General features: G+C 71.7%; 1 protein-coding gene across 1 annotated transcript; it reads right to left on the bottom strand.

The window, feature by feature from the left end:
* Positions 1-723: 723 nt before the first annotated feature.
* MEAK7 (MTOR associated protein, eak-7 homolog) lies at positions 724-6,762 on the bottom strand. Its single transcript, XM_055146126.1, has 8 exons — positions 6,653-6,762; positions 4,682-4,857; positions 4,359-4,574; positions 4,020-4,164; positions 2,492-2,887; positions 1,705-1,823; positions 1,103-1,282; positions 724-951 (listed from the first exon to the last, which is right to left on the bottom strand). Exons 2-8 carry the CDS (start codon positions 4,829-4,831, stop codon positions 835-837), a joined length of 1,323 nt encoding a protein of 440 aa, XP_055002101.1. The 5' UTR covers positions 4,832-4,857; positions 6,653-6,762; the 3' UTR covers positions 724-834.
* Between the last annotated feature and the right edge of the window lie 7,009 nt (positions 6,763-13,771).

The raw sequence follows: 13,771 nt of genomic DNA, 5'->3' as shown, positions 1-13,771 counted from the left end.
GTGCTGGAAGCATCGTGGCTGGAGCAGCGCTGACCCTGCGAGTGTCCCGTTGTGTTCTGTGCATGAGCTTCCTGCCTAGCGCAGTGTCCGTGGCTGCGGGGTGGGGTCCCCTTGTGGGTGCTCCTGGCGGCCCGTGCAGAGCCCATCACAGGGCGAGCCCCATCCTGGGGCGAGTCTGCTGCCCGCCTGCCAAGGCCCTGTGGTCAGTGAGTGCCTGAAGGCAGCGGGCAGGGCCGGGCCTGGGGAGTGGGGGCCCTTGTCTAGGTGGGGGCGGTGTGGCCTCCCGGTGTCTCGGGGCCGCGTGGGGCATGGAAGCACACAGCCCCACGCGCCTGTGCCCGCCTGCCCCACAGCCGGGCCGTGTCCCTGCGTGCATCTTCCGTGGCCTTTTGGGGGGCCCAGGGCCCCTCGGCAGCTTGGTGCGAGCGTGGTGCTGGGCCCTCCACGCTGCACCCGCAGCGCCAGCCCCGCGCCCAGTCCGTCCACTCTCATGGGAGCACTGTGCCCAGATGGGGCTCACACCCACGCCACTGCCGCCTGGGTGGGAGCCCCAGCCACGACCCCCCACGCACCGCCCCAACCGCCGCCTGCCCCACAGAGATCACGCCATCACAGACACGTGCACGCATGCACACACAGCACACAGCAGGAACATGCGACCCCCGACCCCCGTGCCAACCCCAGCAGAGGTCAGTGGGCATAAAATGAACCAAGAGTCGGGTGCTGGTTTGAGACTCGAGTTTCTGGGTCCACAGGGCGAGCAGCCCCCCAGGGCTGTCCGAGGTGAGGGGGGGGCGTGGGGGCTGCAGGCCGCACTCCGGCCCAGGGCTCCCCTCACGCGTCTTCGGGGGCCTCCCGCACCCCCCGGCTGTGGAAGCTCCGGCCGCTGACCTCCAGCAGGGCCTGGGCCTCGGGGTCCTTGTCCAGGATGCTCTGGCCGCCCCTGCTCGGCTGGAACGGGGCAGGACGTCAGGTGACCAGGGCCTGAGCCGGCCCGCGCACCCGCGCCCCCTCGCCGCCCCCAGGCAGCGCCAAGCCTGCCCGAGGCCCTTCCCGGGCTGGGGGGCTCCATCCCCCAAGCCCCTCCCAGAGCCCCGCTCACCGCCTGCGTGCTGGGGCTGTCGCCCACCGCCCACACCTCCATCTGCTCGAACCGGAAGTCCTCCTGGGCCGACAGCTGCGGGCTGCTGTAGGTGGTGCAGGTGGGCTTGGCCTTGCTGTGGCCCTTCCCGAAGTCCACGTCGATCCACAGCCCGAAGTAGTGGTGCTGGCCCCCCATGCCCTGCGGGGGGCAGCGTCAGCCCCCAGCCTGCACAGGGCTGGGGGGCAGGGGCTCGTCCTCGCTCCCGCAGGAAGCACCGGGTGGGCCCCGCTTCCAGCCTGCGCGCCAGACCGCTCCCTCCACGCTGCCCACTGGGCACGGCCCCCTGCTGCACCCCGCCCCCGCCCCCATCCCCGCCCCCGCCCTCACCAGCCAGTTGGGGATGGTCTGCTGCCCACTGGGCACGGCCCCCTGCTACGCCCCGCCCCCGCCCCGCCCCCGCCCCCGCCCTCAGCAGCCCGTTGGGGATGGTCTGCTGCCCACTGGGCACGGCCCCCTGCTGCGCCCCGCCCCCGCCCCCATCCCCGCCCCCGCCCTCACCAGCCCCTTGGGGATGGTCTGCTGCCCACTGGGCACGGCCCCCTGCTGCGCCCCGCCCTCACCAGCCCGTTGGGGATGGTCTGCTGCCCGTGGTTCAGGTACATGTAGTGGTCGTTGTAGCCGGTGCAGGGGTACACGGCCATGGTGGGCAAGAGGGAGAACAGGAAGCAGCTGCTGTCCCCTGCCCGGGAGGGACACACAGCGACGGGTCACCCCGGCCGGGAGGAGAGCGGGAGGGGCCTGGCTCAGAGGGTCAGGAGGGTCAGGTGGGCCAGCGGGCGTGTCCCTGCGTGGGGGGGGGACACAGCCGGGAAGGACGGTCCCGGTGACAGTGGCCGTGCACCCCTGTCACGGGGAGAGGGGCAAGGTCTGGGCGAGGCAGCCACGCGCCGAGGACCCCTCGGCTGACGCTTGACCCTTCCTGGGGGCGCGGTGAGGCCAGGAGGGCAGATGGCCCGGCGCTGGCAGGGGTGGGGGAGGGAGGCTGTACCCCCCACAGAGCCTTGACCGGGTGACACTAGGCCCCACGCCCAGGATGGGGGCTGCTGGGGCGGAGCATCAGCGTCTCTGACCGGGGAAGGACCCCCAGAGCTGCTCCAGGGAGGCAGGGCCGGGGCCGGCGTGTTGGACGGAGCCAGGGCGCCCCCTGCTGGCGTGGGGGCTCCGGGGCACAGATCCTGCTGGGGCCCAAGCGCAGAGCCCGGGGTGGGCGGGGCGGGTCCGGGCGGGGCGGTGGGCGGAGCCGGGAGGGGCGGGGCGGTGGGCGGTGGGCGGAGCCGGGGCGGGTGCCGGCGGTGGGCGGGGCGGGTGCCGGGCCGGGCCGGGCCGGGCTGGGGGGGCGGGGCTGACCTTGGAACTGCGGCTTGACCTCCCAGGAGCGGGAGGCGAAGCCCCCGAAGACGTGCCCCTGCAGGTCGCGCAGCAGCAGCAGGCAGGGCCCGCGGTGGGCGACGCGCCCGCACAGCTGCGCGAAGCTGCGCCCGTGGCGCTCGGAGGCGAAGAGCAGGCGCCAGCGGTGCCGCCACTCGGGGGGCAGGTGGGCGCTGAGGTACGCGACGGACAGCGCGTCCAGCAGGCTGCAGAAGCCCGGGCCCGGCTCCACCTGCCGTTCCGGCAGCAGCGGGCCCGGCCCGGGCGCCCAGCGCCGCCCCAGGAGGCCCCCGTGGGCCAGCAGGCTCAGGAAGGTGCCCACGAGCGGCGCGCGGCACAGCCAGGCCTCCAGCGCTGCCCGGTCACAGCGGCCGTCTGCGGGGGGGGGGGGGGGGGGGGGGGGAACAGCAGCTATTGACACCTGCAGGGGGGGCAGGCACAGGGCAGCGGGGACTGGCCAGCCCTCCGGATTCCCACAGTTCCCGGTTTCCAAAGACCGACAGCCTGGGTTCGACTGTGGGTTTGGGGCCACTCCCAGCTCAGTACTGGGGTCACGCCAACGTCACGGGGACCGGGGCTCCTGCACGCCCACGCCCTGCCTCTCGCTGGGACCTGGCCATTTCCCATGGGGGCCAGAGGATGGGCCTGGCCTGGGCCACCCACTGCCATGGCTCCCGCCCTCGCCCACGCCGGGCCCTGGCCCTCCTGGGGGTACCCCCTCAGCTGCCCCATCCCCGCGGGCCCACCTGGGCAGGGCAGACTCGGCCGCTCAGCCAGGCCTGCTGCTCTCACCTACAGTCCCCGCAACAAGGCACGGGGTCCCGCAGCAAAGAAGGGGCTGGGGAGAGGCCAAGCGGCCACGCCAGGTCCACTCCCTGCCCCGCCGGGAGTACGCCCTGGGCAGTATGTGGGGCCCGGGGCCAGAATACGTGTGTGGGACGTTCACGCGCAAGTTTCAGACCCCCTAACATCCGAAAGCACCTGCTGTCTTATACCACCGCTAAGACCCCAACTTCCTTCCCCGGGACCAGCAACCAGCACCCACGTCCAGCGAGAGGCGTCTGCTGGGCTCACACCCGCGCGCTGGAACCAGCCCCGTGCCCGAGCGGGCGCGCGGACAGCGGGTCACGGGGAGAGAGGGACGGGCACTAACAACGCCCGGGCTGGCCATGGGGGAGGCCGAGCGGCCCGGGGCTCTGCAGTGACACAGGAGCCGGAACGTTCCTGCCACCTGTGCTGTCGATCCCAAACTCAAGAGTCACAGCATCACGCGAGGGCCCGGACGCCACTGAGCGGGGAGACGGCCCTCCCAGGGGCCCCCAGACGCTGTCAGACCGGGCTGCCCTGGGCCACCACGAGGGCCGCACCCCCGGGCGCCCTCCGGCCCCTGCTGCCCACAGACTGGCTCCAGACAGCCCTTGGGCCTGACCAAGGCAGAGACGCGAGAGGGGGGCCCTACCGGGTCCGAGCGGCCAGCCTCGGAGCTGGCACGCGGGGGGACACTTGCCTTGGAGTTCCAGCTCCGACAGCAGCTGCCGCGCCAGCGCCGGGGCCCTGGGCGTGGAGTCTGGGCCCTCCGCCTGTGTCCAGCCCCGCAGCTCCTGCTGGTGCCCGAGCACCCGGGCCACGGCGCCCACCAGCTCCTCTGCAAACTAGACGGGGAGCCATGGGCCTGCGGCGCCTCCCAGCCGCAGTGCTCGCTGGGTGGGTGGTTCTGGCCTGAGCTGAGGCCACGTGGCTGCGGGGACGGGACCTCGGTCCTCGAGGATCCAGCCTGGCCTCTGCCGGCCAGCGCTCTGGCTTCCTGGGGGACACCCCACGCCCCTGGGGAGACCCGGCCACCCACCTTCTGGGCCTCGGCGGCGCTGACGGGGCCGGGGCTGTCGGAGAGCATCCCCAGCAGGACGCAGGCCCGCTCCTCGGCGCTGCCCCTCAGCAGGCGGGCCAGGAAGGCCAGGAGCTGCTCCCGGGAGACGCCGTCGGGGGGGCCCGGCTCGGCCCTCCGCATGCCGTCGTACAGCCGCCTGACCATCTCGGGGGGCAGCGCCTCCCCAACGTGGCCCTGGAGGGGGGCACGTGGACCCGGGCTCAGCTGCTGAACGTGGGTGGGCGCGCCCCGCCCCTGCAGAGCGGCCCCCTGCCCCCCCCCGCCCCCCCGCACGTCCTTGCCTCAAGGGCCTTCAGGGAGAAGGTCCGGCCGGCGGCATCCGAGCTCCGTGGGGCCGCGAGGAGGTCGAACAGCCTGCTGACCTCGGCCTGCTGCTCGGGGGGCAGCTGCGGGCCCACGGGCGGCCCCGGCCGGCTCCTGCTGTTCCCCATCCTCCTCCTCCCGCCGAGAAGGCCAGCTGTAAGGGAGCCGCCGCGTCACACGGGAGGGACAGTGGGTCGGGTCCGGCCCCCCACGGGAACACAGCCACGGAGACCCGCCGCGTCCTGCACGGCCTCGTGGGGCCCCGTCCCGGGCGAGGGGGAACCCCTTTCTCTAAAGCCTCGCTCGGCAGTGTCCGGGAGACCCCGGGGCGTGGCCAGCCAGGAGAGTGTGGGATGGAGGGAAGCGCCAGGGCCCATAGAGCCTGTGTCCCTGGGAGCGAGCTGACCTGACGGAGCCTTCGGCCGGCACTGCAAGGCCCGGCTCCTCCCAGAAAGGTTTAACGAGACAAAGATTCACAAACCTGCCTCTTTTTTTTTTTTTTTTTGGCTTTTTGGGTCACACCCGGCGATGCACAGGGGTGACTCCTGGCTCTGCACTCAGGAGTCACTCCTGGCGGTGCTCGGAGACCATACGGGATTCTGCGGATCAAATCCGGGTTGGCTGTGTGCAGGCAAACGCCCTCCCCACTGTGCTGTTGCTCTGCCCCCCTGGATACTTGGGGGCTCAAAAAATACCCAAGGCCAAGGAGTGGCACTACTTGAGCCAAGTCATGGCCTCACACAGAAGCAGGAGCCCAGCTCGGGGGACAGGTCCGAGCAGCCCCAGGGGCACGGGGGAGGGGTCCGTTACCACCCCGGCCCTGTGCTGAGGAGACCCCGGAGAGGCTCGCAGAGAAGCTCGCGTGTCCTGGGGTCCCTGACTCAACCACAGAGGCCCAGTCCCGGGGGACACTGGTGCCGCACACGCGGCCGACCGGGTTCTACCCCCGGCACCCCATAGGGAGTGATCCCTGAGCACAGAGCCAGGAGTCAGCCTTGAGCACCGCTGGGTGTGGCTTAAAAAATGAAACAAAGCAAAGGTGAGTCTGGGCCGGCCATGGTGTGGCGCTCAGGGCCCTGCAGGACCAACCCCAGGCCTCCGGGTCTGCTTCTTCCAGGACACGCTCTGGGGGTCGGGAGCAAAGAGCCGGTACGGGGGCGCAAGGGGACCCGCCGCCCTCTCCGTGGGTCCCGGCGGCACTGTGCGCCCACACGTGCAGCAGCGCCCGAGTCCCTGCTCAGTGATCGGGACAGACGGGGCAGCTGGGGGCCAGGAGAGGGGCGGGGGGCGGGCTGTCTCCCGCAGCCGGGTGCAGGGGCCCGGGAGTCCCCCTGGTGCTCGGGCACGGGCTGCCGTGGGGGGAGACGTGAGCTCAGGACACGCGCCCCCGGCTCCGGGGGACGGGAAGGCGGCCCAGACCCGGCGGGAGGGACCGAGCGCAGCCCACGGCATGGCCTTCTGGACACGCAGGGCCTGGGGCCCTCCCACGGCCTCCTCGGCCGGCCACCAGCACCGTCAGCTCCCGGACCCGCAGCCTGCCCGTGTGGCCGGAGGTGGCCTCCGCGTCCACGCTGGCTTCACCCCTCACACTAGGAGCACTGTCCAGGGCCCCGAACAGGAGTAGCCGCGCGGGGCCTGGGTGCACGCTCAGGTCCCGCCCTGGCCGCTCTCTCCGGTCAGCGGGCAGAGGCCTGCCCGGCGGGGTGACGGCTGCGGCCCTCGGGGTCTCCGCACGGCAGGGGGCACGTGCGGCGGTGCCCGGGGGGGGGGCGTCGCGCCCAGACCCCGGCGCGGGGTCCCCGCCCTGCTGGGGAAGCGGGGGCGGCTGAGGGCAGGGTCAGGCCCGCGCCGGGCACGATCCACACACGCTGGACCAAGGCCACGACCCCGCCGCCCACCCGAGCCGGGCCGTGCCGGCCCCGGGCACCCCCGCCGGCCGCTCGGCTCACCGTGACCCGCGGCCCCGCGCTAGACCCTCTTCCGGCCCCGCCGCCCGCGGGAGGCGTCCTTCCCCATCGCCCGGACAGCGCTGACGGGCGACTGCTTGCTCCAATCGCCGACGCGGACACGGAGGGGGCGGGGACTAGGAGAGGAATCAACCAATGAAAATGAAGCTGGTGGGAAGGGGGCCGGGCGAGCAGGTGGGGGCGGGGCTTATGGGCGGAGTTAGACGGGGGCGGGGTCGAGGCCGGAAGTCGCGGGAAGAGCCCCGCGCAGGGAGGGGATGCACGAGCTGGGGGACGGGAGGCACCGAGGGGTGTCCGGGCCGGGGTCACGGGGGGCACCGAGGGGTGTCCGGGCCGGGGTCACGGGGGGCACCGAGGGGTGTCCGGGCCGGGGGACGGGAGGCACCGAGGGGTGTCCGGGCCGGGGGACACGGGGGGCACCGAGGGGTGTCCGGGCCGGGGGACGGGAGGCACCGAGGGGTGTCCGGGCCGGGGGACACGGGGGGCACCGAGGGGTGTCCGGGCCGGGGGACACGGGGGGCACCGAGCGGTGTCCGGGTCGGGGGGCACGGGGGACGCCGAGGGGTGTCCGGGCCGGGGTGCAGGAGGCCGGGGGACACGGGGGGCGGCACGAAGAAGGGGCCCCTCGGGAGACAGTGAGCCGGGCGGGTGCCGAGGCCCTCTGACGACCAGACGCTGCCCCCTCTGCTGACCCCAGCCCCCGGCCCTCTCTGGCCTCCAGGTTGGGGTCACCCCAAAGGGACAGCGCCTTGCTGGCCGAGTGGCTCCCTCCAGCCTGTCCCTGCTGACCCAGAGCCTTCGTACACGACCGGGCTCTGCCCCGCCCCCGAGGCTGGCGCGGCTGAGGGGCACCTTGAACTGCCAACGGAGGGTGGACAGAGCCGCAGTGCTTCGGAGCAGGCACCGCTCCCCTCCCTCCTCCTCCCTCCCTCCTCCCTCTGGGCCCGGAGTGCTCACAGGTAGGAAACGAGAGAGGGATTCCCAGTTATTCAAATCTCGGATAAGCAACGAGCCGTTTTCACGTAAACTGCCCCGAAAGCTGCGCTGGTGTCCCCGGGCCCCACTAGGGGCACTGTCCTGGGCCCCAAGCCTGAACACAGTGGCCACCGGCTGACCACCCCCCCACCCCCGTGTCTGCAGCCCCGGGGAGGCAGAGCGCCTGCCCGCGGCAGCCCCGAGACCACTGTCTGATGGGGACAGGCGTTCAGCGAGGGCTGCCCCCTCGCCCCGTGTCCATGCGCGGGCCCTGCAGGACCGGGAGGCGAGGGACGGGCAGACAGTCTGCGCCTTGGCGCTCTCCGGTCCGCAGCCTCTGCTGCCACTTGGCCCTGGGGTCCGTCCCGGCGACCGCCGCTGTGTAGCCGCGTGCCCACCAGGTGGCGCTCGCACCACTGCAAAGCCCCTGCCGAGGGCCCGGACGGGGCCGAGCAAGGGTAGCTGGCCAGGGGTCTGTCTGCGGCCGCAGCCCTGCCAGGGACCAGCCTGAGCGTCGCTGCGTGAGCTTCAGCACCGCCACCACGAGCAAGGGTTCCAACACCCGCGCCCGGCGGGGCCGGCTGCCCTCGGTGGGAGCATCCCACCCGGAACGAGCCCAGCTTCCTCCGCCAGGGGCAGGCTGGGAAACGACGGGGCGGCCCCAGGCCGAGCCCCAGCCCTGGGGCCTGTGGGGGGGAGGGAAGGTGAGTTCCTGCAGCAGGAAGCTGCTTCCGCCCCGCTGCTGAGCCAGCCGCCCGGGCGGGCTGACACTGCACCAAAGGTCACTGCGGTCAGCCCCTGCGCTCACACGCCCGCCCCAGCTTCTGCTTTTGGGGACTCCCGCCTGGCTCGTGTGACCATAAAAGGCGCTGCAGCCGGCTGGGGCTGGTCTGTGGAGCCTGTGTGTCCCCGTCAGGGTCCCGCCTTGCTGCCCGAGGGGGGTGGGCAGCCCTGCAGGGGCTCCTGACCTCTGTGGGGATGATGACCAGGGGCCAGAGGCACGTCCAGCCCCTCCTCCCACGTCACAAACAGGAAGCTTGGCCAGGCCCTGCGGGGGGCGGGCGGGCGGCACCAGCATCAGGAAAGGTGGCACTGGGGGCTCAGAGGTGCCACAGGACAGGTGCCAGCTGCCAGGGCAGCCCTGTGACCCCTGAGAGGCTGGACACCACGGCAGGCCGCGAGGAATTCTTAGTCCCAGTTCACAGACGGGGAGGTGGCCTGGAGGGGCAGAGCGACTTGTTGGAGTTAAGAAGGTGACCCGAGGCCAGGGGGCAAGGGGGCAGGGAGGGCACCTGCCCTGCATGTGGCCAAGCTGGGCTCTACCCTCTGCACCACAGACTGTCCCCTGAGCACCCGGGGGGGTGACCCCCGGCAAAACAATATAAAGGCCCTCCTGCGGGGACTGACTCAGGGCTGCAGCTCAGCCTGGCGTTGGGAGCCCAGGGGTGATTCCCCAGACACATGGGCCCCGAGCACTGAGCAGGGAGCAGCCCCCAGCCCTGAGGGGGTATAGTCCCCAAAGCATCAAAAGTGTAAAGATTAAAGAAAACAATCTCCGTCATTCTGTCCGGACCGGAGTGAGCTGGAGGGGGAGGCGCGGGCAGCTGGGGCAACCCTGAGCTGGGCCCGTCCACTTCACTGAGAGCGAGCCGAGGGCTGCACGCCCCCGCCCAGCGCCCGGGCTGCCCCCGAGCACAGGGGCAGGGTCCCCAAAACAGAAATAACGACGATATCTCCAGTGTGACACCGTGTGGCCCCCTCCCTCGGCGGCCTGGGGGCAGGAGCCCCTCACAGCCCGAGCCCCCCACTGGCGGGACAGACGAGGACTGGACCAGGCCCCGGTGCTGGGCGTGAGCTCCCGCCCGTCCACGCAGGCCCCGCCGTGACTCCGCTTACCCCTCGCGAGGCCCCGTGACGAGAAGTGGCTGCCGGCTGCTCGTCCGTGGGCACCGCCAGGAGCCCGGACACAGCCAGGGCGGCTCGAAACCCAAGCAAGGAGAGGCTGGAGGCACCGGCCTGGCACGCGGCCGGCCCGGGTTCGATCCCCGGCACCCATACTTCCCGAGCACCGCCAGGAGTAATTCCTGGTGCAGAGCCCGGAGTCACCCCTGAGCATCGCCGAGTGTGGTCCAAGAAGCCAAAAAAAGGAAAAGAAAAGCAAGAGCCAGTCCTGGGCTGGGGCGAGGGCGCGGAGGGTCTCCACGGCAGGGACCAGCGGGCACCCCCCCCCGCCCCCGAGCCAGGCACGGCCCCCCCACGCCCCGGGGGAAGGAAAGGAAGAAAAGGGAAGGAGATCGCTCCTCCTCGAACAGACATGTTCTAGCACTTGGGAGATTCCGAAACGGCACAGACACCAGAAGGCTGCTGGCGTGTGTGAGAACTTGTTCCAGAATGTTCTCGGCAGCAGGCCCCAGGGCCCCGCACCGGAAGCTCCCAGGTGCTGCGTTTCTGGGCGGGGGAAGGGCGGAAGGCCTGGGCAGACCCAAGGCTGCAGGCACCCCGAGGGTCTCGGACCTGGACCTGCAGGGCTCACCCCCCGAGCCTCACAGCAATGGGGGCCGTTTCCCCATCAAGCAAACAGGCTGGCCCAGGCGACCGCAGGGCGTGGCTTAGCCACAGGGCTGCCCCCCCCCCCCCCCCGCCCGCCCCACACGCCCCTTTCCGCACACCTCCGAGGCAGCCTCAGCCCTTGTTCCCGGAGAGACCCCCTCCTGCTGCCCTTGCAGACAGAATGAGAACTCTAAAATAGGGGGCGGGTCTGGAGCAATAGCACAGCGGGGAGGGCGTTTGCCTTGCACGGGGCCGACCCGGGTTCGATTCCCAGCATCCCATATGGTGCCCTGAGCACCGCCAGGGGTGATTCCTGAGTGCAGAGCCAGGAGTGACCCCTGAGCATCGCCGGGTGTGACCCAAAAAAAGAAAAAAAAAAAGCTGAGGGGCTGAGTGTCACCTCAGACCCCCACGGCCCGCAGGGGCGTCCCAGGCAGAGCTGGGAGCCTCGGGCTCCAGGCTCTGGCGTTGCGGTCAGAGTTCTGCGGTTCAGCCCAGCGTTAGACCCAGACCCACCCCGGCCTTGGGGAGAAACCTGTTCCCGGGGTCTCGGCCAGGACAGAGGGCAGCCCAGGTGCCCCAGCTGCCCCGGCCAGAACGCCAGCCCACGCCAGCTGGGGGCCTTGGCTGGACCTTCTCCCGGGGCCCCTGGCGGTGCAGGTGTGGGGGCCCCTCTGGGCCCCGGGGCCTCACTCGCACTCAGGCAGGGCCCTGAGTCCCCCAAGGCAATTCCCAAGGTGCCAAGGAACAAAGTGCCCGTCACGGAGGGGCCTGGGGACTCAGTGCCCCCCCAGGGCCCAGAGTGGTTTGCCACTGTGGGGTCCCACGGCTCCTCTGGGCTTTGTGACTGCCCCGTGGACAGGTCTGGGGGGCCTTGCAGCGGAGACTGGGCTGAACAGCCGGGCGGGGCGGGGCAGGGCAGGGCCCGCAGAGGGGGTGGGGCTGCCCCCGACCCTCTCCTGAGCCCACCGCACCTGGGGCGGGGCGTTTTCTGGTTCCGTTTGGGGACACCTGCTGGGCCCGGGCTCGGGCACACACAGGCCCGACGTGACCTGCAGCCCTGCAGCCAGCGAGGCCCGAGACCCCCCTCCAGCCCTGGTCTCCCCCCAGGCCCCGCCAGAGCCCCCAGCCCAGACTCCGCTGGGGAGGATCCACCAGCCAGGGCTCAGGGCCCAGGGGACAGACTCGGCAGGGCCACAGAAACAGCCACTGGCAGAAGAGAACGTTCTAGAATTGTCCAGAGGGCGGCTGCATCTAGCTGGGGCCCGGCCCACCCTTGCAGCTCGACAGCCATGGGGCGGGAGGAGGGTCCTGCCGACAGCCCACGGGTGACCTCGTGTGCGGAGCCTGGAGGCTCCTGGGCCGAGCCCAGGGGCCCGAGGAAGGCGGGGACAGCGGGCAGCACCTGCTCAGCCGCCCACCCGCGGGGCACAGCAAGCAAACGCCACGGCGAGGCCCACGGCGGCCCCGGAGTGTGGGTGCGAGAGTGTTGCGAGCTGCGTGTCGCGTGTCGCGTGAGCCCACACACAGGTTTGCCGGGACAGGTGCGAGGGAGCTCGGCAAAGGCGGGGCTGCGGGAAGGGCCTCACACCGCGACCCACCCCCCCACGCAGGTCCCCGAGGGCAAACCACAAGCCCCAGCCAGAGGCTCCTCCCCCAGGGAGACAGACCGACGCCCATCTGGCGCCTGCCCCCGGCCCTGACCTGTCCCTGGGACGCCGGCCGGCAGCTCTGCTGGGTGGGGGGGACGCAGGGGACTGACGTCAGCTCAGCCCCTTGGACCTCAGGGCCTTCCCTTCCCGTGCCCCTCGCAGGTAGGGAGCCTGCCCCGCGCGAGGACAGACGGGCTCCTGGCCCAGGTGCCCCTCCTGGGGCCCAGAGTGCCCTGGGGGCCCGCCCGCGCTGCGGGGAGCAGGTGGGAAGTGGGGCCCCTCCCACCCGCGGGGTCCTCTGCTTCCTGGGGGAAGACTCTGATTTCCCCAAAGCCAGCCAGGATACCATCCCGGTTGCCATGGCAACCGGCATCTGGGCTCAGCTCCTGTCGCCAGGGTCCCGCCCACCCTCGGGGCCTTGAAGATTCTCTTTATTCACTCAACAAATATGGGGGCAGGGGCGGGCCAGCGGGGGCTGGGGACCGTCCGCGCCCCCCGGACTCGGCCTGGCCTCCCCGCGGGCTTGGCCCTTGGCCGTGGGTGGGCTTAGGGGAACTCTTCCCTCCTTAGACGCTGGGGGTCCCCAGTGCTGAGGGGGCAGCTGAGCTGCCTGTGCGGAGCCCTACGGGGAGGGTGTCCCGGCCTTGCCGCCGCCCTGAGGCCCGGCAGACTCACGGACAGGGGACAGCTCCCGGCTCTGAGCAGGGGGGGGCTGGGGCCGGATCCTTTCCGGTCCACCCAGGGTGCAGGGGTCCACCCAGGAAGGCCCAAGGCAGGTGCCCTCCGCGGTGCTGTGGCTCCCTGTCAGGGAACATGGCCGAGATGGCGCCTTCCCCCGCCGCGGGGGAACCTGCTTGTTCTCCAAGAAGGGAGGAAACAGCTATCGCCAGTCCTGGGGGTCTGCACCCCACGGTGGGTGCAGCTTCCAGCCCAGGGTGGCTGCTTCAGAGTCGGGCCGGGGCCAGGCCTGGAACTGGCCCCTGGTGATGTGGGTGGGGGATGGGACCCCCAGTGAGGGCCCTTGTGGTGGGCCTGGGGCTGCTGGGGGTTTGAGAACGCTGGGAGCCCGTTTCAGCAAGCACAGTGGGCTCGCCGCGTGTGGCGGGGCCCCTGCAGCCCCCTCATGCCACAAGCCCACAAGGCGCCTGTCCGTACAGACCCGGTGCTGGGCGTGGCCGGGCGGGGTCGGGCCCAGCCCTGCCCGCAAAGCAAGACCCACCTGTGGGGCGTCTCTTCCCGAAGGCCAGCGAGGGGTGGGGGCCTGGGCAGTGAGCCCCCCTGTGCTCGGCTCTGGAGACGGGGCGCGGGGGTCTGCACACACCCTGTCCGTTGCTCAGACCCGCGTTTGCTTCCCCGGGACGCCAGCTGCACGCGGTTGGTGACCCCTGGAGGCTCGGGGACCCTAGATGGGGCCGGGTGCCAACCTGGCTGGGGCTTGTGCAAGGCCCCCTCCCTGCTGTCCCGTCTGCCCGCCCGGCCGCACCTCTGCAGGAACTGAGCCTTCAGCCACCGTCCAGGGGGCCCGGCGGGGGCAGGAAGGTCTCTGTTCCCACGGGCCACGCCTTGGGACTCCAGTTCCCGAGAGAGGGCAGGGTCCCCCTCCCGCCCTGAAGGCCGGGGGGCTCAGCCCACCCCTCTCCCAAAGTCGAGCTGGGCTTTGTCCCGGGGCCTCACTGCTCTGCCCCAGCCGCTGGGCCACCCCCAGCCTGGCCTGCCCGAGTCCCCGGGGTCATCGTGCCTTAGTCCCCGCCCCTGCCTGGGGGACTCTGCACGCCCCCGCCCCTGCCCCTGCCCGAAGACCCCACAGCTGCCCTCCTGCGCCTGTTGGTATCAGCAGGACCCTCCCGGCCCCCACATGCGGGTGGAGTCACACAGGCCCGGACTCTCCTGTCCCGAACGCCAGGTGGTCCGAGGCCTCCAAGGC

Source organism: Sorex araneus, chromosome 8 (assembly GCF_027595985.1).
Source record: "Sorex araneus isolate mSorAra2 chromosome 8, mSorAra2.pri, whole genome shotgun sequence".
NCBI lineage: Eukaryota > Metazoa > Chordata > Mammalia > Eulipotyphla > Soricidae > Sorex > Sorex araneus.
The sequence above is the reverse complement of the archived record's forward strand: the minus strand, read 5'-3'. Positions and strand labels throughout refer to the sequence as shown.

Bases quoted from the DNA above. Each gene is read 5' to 3' on its own strand.
- MEAK7 (XM_055146126.1), bottom strand. From the start codon at position 4,831: ATGGGGAACAGCAGGAGCCGGCCGGGGCCGCCCGTGGGCCCGCAGCTG. The intron at 4,165-4,358 runs GTGGGTGGCCGG...CTCCCCGTCTAG, and splicing joins GCGCCGCCGAGGCCCAGAAG to TTTGCAGAGGAGCTGGTGGG. The intron at 2,888-4,019 runs GCAAGTGTCCCC...CCCCCCCCGCAG, and splicing joins GTCGGAGCTGGAACTCCAAG to ACGGCCGCTGTGACCGGGCA.